At 32.1% G+C, this 12,553-nt stretch overlaps 2 protein-coding genes across 4 annotated transcripts in view; one reads left to right on the top strand and one right to left on the bottom strand.

The window, feature by feature from the left end:
* Nucleotides 1-12,553, bottom strand: part of LOC139529915 (kinesin-like protein KIF6) — a 71,310-nt gene that overhangs the window by 53,814 nt on the left and 4,943 nt on the right. The window contains exon 2 of one of the 2 annotated variants that reach the window (XM_071325882.1): nt 11,422-11,975. The gene's annotated coding sequence lies outside the window, so the exon portion shown is untranslated. Of the gene's footprint in view, nt 1-1,222; nt 1,290-11,421; nt 11,976-12,553 lie in introns of those variants that run through there. The other variant, XM_071325881.1, reaches the window with a different exon arrangement.
* On the top strand, nt 1,478-9,197 carry LOC139529916 (archaemetzincin-2-like). Of its 2 annotated transcripts, none has more exons than XM_071325885.1 (3): nt 1,478-1,531; nt 6,611-7,398; nt 8,882-9,197. In XM_071325885.1, exons 2-3 carry the CDS (start codon nt 6,634-6,636, stop codon nt 9,176-9,178), a joined length of 1,062 nt encoding a protein of 353 aa, XP_071181986.1. In that variant the 5' UTR covers nt 1,478-1,531; nt 6,611-6,633; the 3' UTR covers nt 9,179-9,197. The 2 variants fall into 2 exon arrangements, with proteins under 2 accessions (XP_071181986.1, XP_071181987.1); XM_071325886.1 differs by having other exon boundaries at nt 1,501-1,590.

The raw sequence follows: 12,553 nt of genomic DNA, 5'->3' as shown, positions 1-12,553 counted from the left end.
GAGACTGGTAAACTTGGGTTGAATTGGGAGTAAAGCACTTTCAAGAGGTGTCACATTAAATTTGGGGCTGACAAGTTTAATCATAGATTTGGAAGAAAAATAAATCTTTATAGGTTTATTTGAGAGCTTCTCATGTTATGTTTGTCTCGCAACTCAAAATGAAGGTCTTGATCATAGATACAATGTACACAATGTTCTCTATTCAAGGTAGCTGTTGGACGTCAACAAATAGTCAAAAATATCATAAGGACATTAGAGCTACAGTTCCGCAGCTTAAGGTCCTTGTAATACATTTGTATTTTTTATTTGACAATTTGCAGTCTCTATGACACAAGTTCAATAATCTGAAATTCTAAAATAGTACCTGTGGGCACATTTTAAATTACACTGTATGATGATTCAGGTTCATTCTGTATTTTTTGATTTACAAAATTACAATACACATTATCGCTTTTTGTCCGCTAATTACTGGACATCACACAGGTTTCCATAACTTTTTTAAGTCATAATACAAAATATCTGACGCCACAATGGAAAAGTTATTATTGTATGACCTAAATAGTTCTAGTGGGTTATATTCTCAGGTCAGCCGGGAATAGACGTATTTACACTTGTATGCAAATTTGTCTGCCATTACGTAAAATTACACAGGTTCCAGTAAACTTTGACATCATAATTTAAAATATTTGACGTCACAATTCTAAGTGATTGTTGCTTGATGTCAAAAGGTGATTCGGAGTCGATCTAAAGTAATTCGGAGGCAAGATACAGCTAAATACCAAAAGTGTAAATACGTTTATAGCGATAAGGTGTATTAAAAGATAATAAGGACTCATTTCACAAGCACTTGTTTCTGTTAATGTAGGGTTTACTGTCCACAACTGTACAAAAAATTACTGATTTTTCGAACGAGTGTGGATAGTTAACTCCACATTGACAGAAACAAGTAAGTCCTTTACAAGCTTTTTCAAAGACTTCCATAATTTGGTATAAATGTTTCAACACTGACTCGGTTCAACCAGAGACATAAATACAATATTACAAAATTGTATTATATGTCTCTGGTTCAACACAACAAAATCAATTTACTGAGAAAAATAACAATATGCATTTTTGATTAGAATCGATTACTTTGCTTCAAATAAGTAAATAGATTTAAAAAACAGTATGAATGAATTATTATGTATCAATTCAAAGTGTAAATTGAATTCTTCTAACTTACTGTTTATGTAAAATCATTTTTCTGCATGTGTGTTATTCCCATATAATAACAAATCAAATTTTCTTACAAAACGAATCGACTTATTATGTCCCATTGTTATGAAATTTACCATATTTTAGCTCCCCAAAACTAGTAAAATGATGTAGACATATTCTTATTGTCTTTATTAATTAACATGATAGCTCAAATATTTGATGAACTGGTATCAATATGAGTTTATCATACGTTTCGTTTTGTTTAAGAATTTGAAATTAATATTCACTATACGGAAGTTTACATGTTGCCAAGTGGCCTGTAAAGAAGATATGGGTAAAATTTAAAGCTTCTAAATGATAATAATTGATTAAAATCGTCATTACACTAAACAGGTGACTTGCCTAGCTTCATTTCTCACACATAATTTGATTCTGTAGAAACATACAGTTTTAATTCCTTGATGATTTGATTATACCACTTCAACTTCTGGATTTTTTTTTTAAACTGGCTTAACTGGCATTTCACACAGGTACAATGTAGCACTGATACACCATATCACTATTTGTCCTTTATTAAATCCCAGTCACACTAGACCATGACCGCACAACGCTCACTGCAATCTAAAATTAATACAGATTGTGGTGAGCTCTCAGTATGAGCGGCATGAAAATGTAAATTTTTTATTCAATCATTTTACTATTACGTTCTCATTATGCTTCTTCAACGATCCTATTAAGATTATACCACATTCTCACCGGGCTAATACTGCTACCTCACTACGATTATCACGATCTCTTAACGCTCATCATGTCCTTACTACGACCATACCATCATTTATCCGATTGCAACACGATCTTACCACGCTTCTACTGCAATAATAGCACGCTGGTAACCACGACCATAACGCAATCTAACTACAATCCCAGCAATAACGTCAACATTGTGTTCCATATAAATACTATAGCATTCCTTCTATTTCTCATTAATACATAGAGTTTCCCAGAAACAACACAGTCATATGCATGCAACTAAAAATGTAAGGGTAGAGGAAGAGGCAGAGGGAGATCTGAAAGTTAGGAATCATGATCAAGTAGACTCCCAACTAGGATCATGCTATCGTTAATATGGTGACAGCGGGGTTTGCAATCTTACCTCGACCTTACTGCGCTCTCACCACGCTTCTATAATATAACCTGCTTTCGCCATGACAATATATTTTTTATATTCTAAAACCACCACCCTTTTTTCAGATCGTAGTGCGATCGTTGCCTAGTGGGACTGAAGCATTACTGGACATGACAAAGGTTCCTGTAAAATTTTGATGTCAGAGCCTACTCATAATACACCTTATTGCTATTTGTCCGACATTACTAAGGTTCCCATAAAATTTTGACATCAAAATACAAATTTTTTGACACAACAAATTATGGGAAAGTGATTGTTGTAAAATGTGAACAGTTCAAGAGGTGCAGATTATCGAGTCAAGTGATGCAGTGTTCCAAAAAATGATAAGGTCTATCATGTCTATTCTCATAAACTCACTTACAAATTACAGTCTAAATTTTATGCTAAAACAGGCCAACTATATAGCTACCTACACTTGCACCAGCAACAGTTTGCCCCAAAACATATTTGCTGACCTGCATTTGTGTTTTTAATACAAAGCTTTTTTCAATATATATTTTTTTCATGAAAATATCACCAAAGTCAAATATTAAATATTTAGGAACTCACATTCTACATGAATGAAGTATGTAAGGGTCTGGATGTCTGTTATTCTGTAAACATGTAATTTTCACCCCTTTTTTCTCTCATCTTTAAAAAATTAACCCCTTTTTGTCGAGCCTTCGACTTTAGTCGAAAAAGCGAGACTAAGCGATCCTACATTCCGTCGTCGTCGGCGTCGTCCACAAATATTCACTCTGTGGTTAAAGTTTTTGAAATTTTAATAACTTTCTTAAACTATACAGGATTTCTACCAAACTTGGACAGAAGCTTGTTTATGAACATAAGAAAGTATCCAGAAGTAAATTTTGTAAAAATAAAATTCCATTTTTTCTGTATTTTACTTATAAATGGACTTAGTTTTTCTGCGAAGAAACATTACATTCACTCTGTGGTTAAAGTTTTTAAAATTTTAATAACTTTCATGAACTATCCATGATTTGTACTAAACTTGGACAGAAGCTTGTTTATGATCATAAGATAGTATCAAGAAGAAAATTTTGTAAAAATAAATTTCCACTTTTCTGTATTTTACTTATAAATGGACTTTTTTTGCCGGAACAAAACATTCACTCTGTGGTTTAAGTTTTTAAATTTTTTATAATGTTCCTAAACTATCCTGGATTTCTACCAAACTTGGACAAAAGCTTGTTTCTTATCATAAGATATTATTCAGAAGTAAATTTTGTAAAAAAAAATCCACTTTTTCTGTATTTTACTTATAAATGGACTTACATTTTGTAGTTTTTCTTCCAGTTAACATTACATACAGTCTGCAGTTAAAGTTTATAAAACATTTATTAGATTCATAAACTATCCTGGATTTTTACCAAACTTGGAAGCTTCTTTCAATCAAAACACAGTATTGAGAGGGAAATTTTTATTGATGTTTTTCCTCATTTTTGTTGAGTCTGCGATTAACAGCAAAAGTTGGCGAGACACTGGGTTCCACGGAACCCTTACGAATTTTTTCTCTAATCTTCAAAAAATTAGACCTCACATTTCTCTAATCTTTATTTTTTTTGCCTGTGATTCTCTAATCTTTATTTTTTTAAGGGCATTATTCTTTAATCATTTAAGGTAGCACAATACAAAGATTGTATAACTCCAACTCCCAAGTTTTAAAATGCTGTAACTTTCTTAATAATGCTTGAAAATTTATAAAAGATGTAGTTTTGGATAGCTAACAGATTACTCTTTCAAATTAATGCAATGTTAGTATAATGCAACAATTATGTAACCAATTATAATGTTAACTGTGTCTAAAATATTTTTCTCCAAATTTCCACTTTCAAATGAAATTAGCTTCTGCATAGGTATCCCTAGAGGGTTGATTTTATTATATGTTGTTCCTATGGCCATTATCTACAAAAGGGTGTCTCAGATTTCAGATAGAATGTATAGAACAAATTTTACACCTAATTAAACATTATCTTCTTTTATGTGGTTAGGATGTTTACACCAATTAGAGATTTTTTAGAGAATGGAATACCATAGAGACAATCTGAGACACCCTTTTGAAGCCCATGATGTGTTGATTAAGATTTCGTTAAAATTTTCTGTATAGTTAACCCTTTAACCCCCAATCCCGCCTGTAGGCGTGATGGCGACAACCATTATTTGATGGCCCGTATGACCCTCCATACTTTTTTTGAACTGCCCCAACTGAACTGTCATGATAGCAGGGACTTCAACCAAGCAGTTCATGCTCCATCGACTCTTCTCAGATGTCTGTTCATGAAAATTTGGCACTTTGAAAGCCGTTTAAGAGTTCAAAATTGGAAAAACATGAAAAGTAGCCAAAATCAGGTGGGGGTGGGCATCTTTTGATGGCCACTACGTAACTGGAAGTGACTGTTGGTAAAAACTATTATCATATATGCATGCATAGGTGGTATAGGAACACAATGAGGTATAGTATGGCCAATAGGAATCTAGTCTGTAAAATCTAGGTCACCGTTTTGTCAAAAATCCATAAAAACGGACATTTAGGCAGACCTGACTTGACAATAATAATTCCCAAGCAAGACACTGAAGTCCAATATACTCCCAGCTAGCATGAATGGACTACTGTAACTATACGGTAATACTTGAATGACAAAAAAACACAGTCTTGTCAGTGTTCACCTCTCAAGGTCGTTTTGAAATCGGAAAATAGACGGAAAATTACCATTTTTCACTGGGGGTGGGTTCAAACCCACGAGAAAATATTCCACCTCCCACCCCACCCCCCACCCATGCCATCCGCCGCCAAATCCCAATAAGTAGTTTAATAGATGAGCATCAGTTACAGCATCAGGAGTTTGCTCATTTGCATATAATTTGCATATATTTGCAAATTTTCGAAAATGCCTGATTTTCCAAAAATGTCTTGGGGGCGAATGAGTTAAAGAGATGATAGAGCTAAATTCATTCAAGTGAACCTACCCAGATTTTGCCACTAATTACATAATAATTTATTACATTATGATTGCATAATAAAAATATTGCATTAATTTAAAAGATTAATCTTTTATCTATCTATATATACCTCTGTTATTATTTTCTATGCATTAATAAGAAAGTTACAGCATTTCAAAGGTTAGTGATTGGAAGTAAAAAAATCTTTGTATTGTGCTACCTTAACCCCATCCAAACCCTCATATGTAGAATAGCCAAAATGATGCAAAGACAGTTGTCTCAGTGAGTTGCAACCTCATATAAATCACAATTACATTATTATTTTATTAGAAACTTACATACAAAATTAATCATCTAAGTAAAGCTAAAATTGGGGCAATTATTTATTAAATATTGAAAGACAGTAATCAAGAGTGAAAAGATAAACTGTGCATGCATTTCTAAATTATAATTGCATTCATTCTTTTCATACATATATATATATTCATCTGAATATCACAAACATACTAGCCAATTCAAAAAAAAATGTTTGTTTTTACAATATCATAATTCAAATGTTCTGAGACTTCTCTTTTATCCCTGAGACACCTTCCCCTGGTATCAACTGCATTCAAAATAATACCTATGATGCTTCCTTGTTGTTGTTTTTTTGGATACAAGTAGGAATAAGATATACATTTTACATGCCTATGGTCTACAAGGTATCAAACCCAGGTGTAAGCTGCCTTGAGGAAAGCATAATTACTTTCCTATTTGCTGTTGACACAGGATGAGTCATAGACATGCTTAACTTTTCTTTTCTTTTTGGCTATTAAATATGTGTTATTGATCCAACTTATTTAGTACTATGACTGTGTACTATACATACACTCATTGGACAACTAAAATCAAAAAATTATTACCAAGTAACTATATGAGCAATTTTTATAAAAAAAAAAAAGATACCAAAAGATAAAGTAATGTCTGAAGTTTTGTTGTTCATTTGGCCATAATTTTCGTGAATTTAGTTTTCATTATCTGATGGGTTGAACACAAATGCAAATTTTTATGATCTTAATTTGGTTAAAAATACATAGCAAACTTTTCAAGAATTTGTTTTATCTCATTGTTTGTATTGTATTATGAAATTATTGATGTTGTAATGTTAATGACCTTCATCAAAACGCTTTTTTTTGTCATCTAAGAATTTAATAAGGATATGTATGCACTTTGAATCAGTGAAATGGACTTAATCATATATTAGTAATATCTGAATGATCTTAAAATAATTTTAAAATTAAATTTCAGAACTGTCAGACAGATGAAATGCAATGGGTAGTTGGTTTTCCACACAGAGTTCAGAATCAATTTTCCTAATTGGCAAATTAAATGGAAAACCACTTGATGAAAGACATTTCTTTAACCTCAGTCAAATATACTTAGATCAAGTGGATGGAAGTGGAGATAACTCCGTTATTAATACAGACAAAAATGGTAAAAATATTGACAGTGATTCACAAATATTCAAACCATTACCAAAAAAGAAGAAATTATTTTGTCATCAAACATATGTTCAGTGGAGATCCAGTTTGGATTTAGAATTTTTAAAACATTTATTTATATCACCAAAAAGAGTAATATATTTAGTGCAGATAAACGACTTTCCAGATTTCGTTGAGAATTTCAGAATAAATTTGCAGTCAAGTTCATACACATTATTTCAATTCATTGAGGAATTTTTAAAGATTTATTACATGGGAATGGATGTGCAATGGTTGGATAAAATCAACTTAGAAAACACGGATTGGAATATTAAAGAAAGGTGTAATAAAGTAACAGAACAGCTTCAGTATTTAGTGACAGATTTCTTTGCTCCTCTACAAAATATCAACCCCTCTGATGGCTATTGCATTATGGGTATGACATGGACCGATTTATATCCTGAAGAGAAGTATAACTTTGCTTTAGGAGAAGCTTCCTGTAAACATAAGTCAGGTGTATTTAGTTTTGGAAGATGTCCACCATCAACATTTGACCCTAAAAATCCTAAATATATAACTGATATCACCTCTGAAATATTGTGGAAATTATTGAAGGTAAGTTTTCATAATACATATACATATTAATACAGTTCTTAACACAAAAATAGTGCATATATCGCAGGAGATTAAATGCGTCCAGTGAAACCAAAAAAAACTTTACATTAAGGATGTATTCTTCTGACTTTTCAGTCTTGTTCAGTCTCGTTCAAATTTCGTTCTTGAATTATTTCCAAAACATGGGATAAAAGTAGAAAATATCAATTAATTTTTAAAATATTATAATCAAACATAACTCTGTGAAAAAATTGTGTATTTACAATGAACAGTTTTTGAGTAATCCAGTTTTCAAATTTTACGACCAATCAAGTCAGTATTTTTAGCTAAAATTTTGAGAAAATGGGTTAGAAATACAAAAAATGATTTTACAAAAATCATGTAAAAAATGTACATCCCATATCATTTTGGTCTTTTCAAATTTCTTAGATATGTATTTTTTCAATCATTTATAACAAAAAAAAATGAAATGCTTTTTGTTCTTAAAACTGAGAAAAATCACAAAAATACAAAATTGGTAAATTTTACACAAAAAAGCATCAAAATATGATAAAGTATAATTTATTCAGATTGGTCCACTTCATCTTTATAGAAAGTATGAAAAAAAGTTAAAATGTGGAACTGTGATTTTTTTCACGAAAATAGCCCGAAAATAGGTTAAAATCGATGGAAAATCATCAAAAATTGGGCATTTTCAAAGGGCCGTAGCAAAAAAAGAAGTGCACCACCATATGATTTTTTCTTCACCAATTATTTTGTTACAGTCTTATTAACCCAAAAATCAGGTTAACAAAAAAAGTTTAATTCTAGAAATGTTTGGCTCCTCAAAGGTATACATCCTTAAAATCAAAAATCAAATATTCTGAAATTGTAAATCAACATAAAAAAGAAGATGTGTTATGATTGCCAATGAGACAACTCTCCACAAGAGACCATTGAAATGACACCGAGATAAACAACTATAAGTCACTGTACGGCCTTCAACAATAAGCAAAGCCCATACAGCATAGTCATCTATAAAAAGCCCAGAAATGACATAATTATGTTAAACAATTCAAATGAGAAATCTAAGGGCCTAATTTATGTACAAAAAATGATTAAAAAACAAAGCAACAAACGATAACCACTGAACTACAGGCTCCTGACTTGGGACAGGCACATACATATACTGAATGCAAATCTCATTGTTTTGTAAAAAATAATAATTCAGAACAAATTTTTGTGATAACAAAGGGAAATAAGGGTATAAGATCATTATACACATTACACATGCGTCTCTTGTTGAAGTTTGCATGCTTAACAATACTTAATTCCCAAGTTGTTGGAAAATTGATAAATTACATAGAAATCAGTGTTTCTGGAGGGAAAAATACATACAAGAAATGAATGCTTAGGTTAGACACTTTTGTTTGAAATAAACTATTCTTTAAAATCGGAGTATTCTTAAAACTTTTAATGATGCTCTCATTTTGAAATTTTTCAGGTTTCTAGCCATGAAATAGGACATCTGTTTGGACTTGAACATTGTGAGTTCTTTCTGTGTCACATGAACGAAAGTTTGTCAATGGACGATGCAATGAACCAACCACTGTTTTATTGCCCAGTCTGTTTACACAAAATTCAACATGTATGTCAGTTCAGTGTAGCTGAGAGATACCAGAAGTTAGAAGCATTTATATCAGATATACATCAACAATTTCCATCAGAGAAGTGGTCACAGAGTCTCAAATTTCTTAAGAAGTGTAGAGAATTTTTATCAAAAGAAGAAATTGTTCAATAAATGTAAATCAGAGATCCAACTTATTTTCAATTGTTTGTCAATGGAGGGTTAACAATAATACAAAAATTGTTGACATCCTACAAAATTACTTGTCAGTATATGAAGAAAAAAAGAGTTTAATATAGAAATATTGAGATGTTGTATCATTGCCAATAAAGACAAAGACTATCCACCAAAGTTAAAATGAAGTGGATGTTAGTAATTATATGCAACAATGAAAAAGTACCCAAACTGTGAAGGCAGCTATAAAAGGCCCCAACATGAAGATATGAAACAATTCAAATGAAAAAACTAACAGCCTAATAACAAAACAATCTTGGAAAAACAAATATGAAGGACATGTACCAACTACATGTTTATAGTATTCTTTTCAGTTTTTTGTTAGTACAATACAATACAATCATAATGTTGTCAATGAAAGATGCCCCAAAGGGAAGGATAATTCAGACCTAACAGCAGATAAAACTAGATGTGTCAAAGCGACACAAATGGCCCCGTCCCAAAAAATTGAAAAATCTGCAATTTAAATATAAACACATGTGGACACAAACATGATGGTAGCCTCACATATCAAAAATCAGCTCAAAATCTGGAGGGGAATAGAGAAAAAATCTGTATAACTGTGATTATCAATAATTTATCTAAAGTCAAAAGCCCGTAATTTCAGCAAAAATTAGTGGAGCAGAACGAAACTTAAAGTTGATCTGTAACTCATCTTGGTTAACTTACATGCCAAAAATCATCACAATATCTGACAGGCCTCGACAATAACGCTTGTCCGATTGTCCGGTACCAGAGGTAAAAAAGGTCGGACAAGTAAAAGCTATACCAAGCTTGTCCGATGGGACAAGTAGAATCATTCTGCAAAAAAAAAAATTTAATCCAACTTTGATGAACAAAGTATAATTATTAACATGATTAACAAAAAAACAAAAAACAAGAAAAGAAGATTTGTTTGACATCTTTCCTTTTTAAACTGAAACTAATTGAAACTTTTTATTTCTCAACACCCCTCAGACTTGCAATCGATAATTTAAAACTGGTTCTTTGTCAAGTACTTTTAACAGGTAAAAAGCACACTTTTCTCGGAATCCAGTCTTACCGATCCCATTCAACCATGCGCTTTTTAGATAAGGTGACTTTAAAAGACAGTTCGTGGAAATGATTGGCTGCAAGTTTAATAGACAGTTGGGCACTGTAGGAGACATATTTCTTAGACATGATTAATAGACAGTTTGGCAAGGCAGTAGACATTTCTGGACCAAGACAAATCAGAACCTCTTTTCCTACCTTATTTTGTTGCTTTATAATAATTAATACCAATGTCCATACTGTATTTTGTAAATAAGAATGAGGAAATTATTTACCATAAAAATCATTAAATCATGTTTGATCTTTATGTAGAAAAAACAATACTTGCAATGCAGTGACCTATAGAAAAATGTTAATTTCTGTGTCATTTGGTCTTTTGTCTCATTGACAATCATACCTCATATTATTTTTATTGATTGCATTTGAATAAACTTTTTTCAACTTTTAAAAAAATAGGATACAAATCCAATGAGTGTACATTTAGAGGCCAATCAGATGGTGCCTCATGTGCAATGTATGATGAGACTTTAGCATTGATAAAAACTAGAACCTAAGTCCTGTGACACAACTGAATTCAGCTGTTCATGGCTCCTCTCTTTTAAAAGTATTTCAAAGGATATAAATCAAATTCTGTTCAATTTTTTTTTAATTTATTTTGTTACTTGAATCAACTTGAAATGCAAAAAAGGTTAATATTAAGATTTTTTTTGGGCAAGTTACAATTTCATTCGGACAAGTAAGTTTTGGTATGTACTTGTCCTACTGAACAAGTTGAAAAAAAAGTTATTGTAGAGGCCTGTCTGAAAGTGTTTAGAAATAAACTCTGTATAATGGTTTGTTGCAAAATGTAGAATTACGGAATTTGGGAATTATGGACAAGGGTAAAACTATATGGCACCAACAACTTTGTTGTGGGGCCATAAAAAAAGGATAAACAATTATACTAGGAGGGCATTTGCCCTGTTGTTCAGATCAGAGTAACCTGTTTTTTAGTATCTAACTTCTGGTAACCAGTACGCTCTTATATGCAATTAAAGGTATGTAAGACAATAACACTTGAAATTGAAGAGTTTAATTAACATAGTAAGCAAAGGGGATATGAATTAATGGTTTTATACCTAAAGAGATATTAATTTTCCATGAGTTTTTACCTCTGTTTAATTGCTTCTTTGTACAGTCTTAGCTTGCTGTCTTATTGATGTTGTTCAGATTGCTGTTGTAGTTGTTGTGGTTCAAGACGCTGTTGTAGTTGTTGTGGTTCAAGACGCTGTTGTAGTTGTTGTGGTTCAAGATGCTGTTGTGGTTCAAGACGCTGTTGAATTTGTAGTTGTTGTGGTTCAAGATGCTGTTGTAGTTGTTGTGGTTCAAGACGCTGTTGTAGTTGTTGTGGTTCAAGACGCTGTTGTAGTTGTTGTGGTTCAAGATGGTGTTGTAGTTGTTGTGATTCAAGATGCTGTTGTAGTTGTTGTGGTTCAAGATGGTGTTGTAGTTGTTGTGGTTCAAGATGGTGTTGTAGTTGTTGTGGTTCAAGATGCTGTTGTAGTTGTTGTGGTTCAAGATGCTGTTGTAGTTGTTGTGGTTCAAGACACTGTTGTTGTGGTTCAAGACGCTGATGTTGTTGTTTAGGATGCTGTTGGATTTCAGGCTTCTGTTGTGGATTTTCAGGCTGTTGTTGTTATTGGGGTGAAATTCATGGTGGACTACTCTGGAAAAAATATAAATCCCATTCATGCCATTGATACAACAGACTGTCATTAGAACAATTAATACTGCAATGTATTTAACAGACTTAGTAAAAGAATTAAGTCTGGTAGAGTAAAATATAATTATATATTATCTCATCACTTGGCATCTGGTCTTTCCTTCACTTGTACAAAAATCTTCTTCTCTGAAACAACTGGACCAAATAAATAGTTACTTTACCTGGTCACAAGAAAATAAAATAAATAGAAATGATATTTGTAAAGCAGACTTTGTTCTATTAAAGTGGACATTAGCTGTATGATTCTCTGGATGAAACTTACACATTGACATCTGGCAAATTGACTGAAATTTGGAGGTTATCCTACTACCTTTTCTGCTGCTTCTGTCCTGCCGTTACCTACACTAAGACTAAAGTGGTCTTTTCCTGGTGTATGGAGCACTATAGCAGCATTCTTATTTTACTTTTATGAAGAAGCAATTAAAACAGAGGTAAAAACTCATGGAGAATTAATATGTCTTAAGGTACAAGAGTGCACACACTGAAATGTCTCGCCTTCTTTACTAATCATTGATATTATG

This window comes from Mytilus edulis, chromosome 7, assembly GCF_963676685.1.
Source record: "Mytilus edulis chromosome 7, xbMytEdul2.2, whole genome shotgun sequence".
Taxonomy (NCBI): Eukaryota; Metazoa; Mollusca; class Bivalvia; order Mytilida; family Mytilidae; genus Mytilus; species Mytilus edulis.
This window is presented reverse-complemented; position numbering and strand designations above follow the sequence as displayed.

Bases quoted from the DNA above. Each gene is read 5' to 3' on its own strand.
- LOC139529916 (XM_071325885.1), top strand. From the start codon at position 6,634: ATGGGTAGTTGGTTTTCCACACAGAGTTCAGAATCAATTTTCCTAATT. The intron at 7,399-8,881 runs GTAAGTTTTCAT...GAAATTTTTCAG, and splicing joins TATTGTGGAAATTATTGAAG to GTTTCTAGCCATGAAATAGG.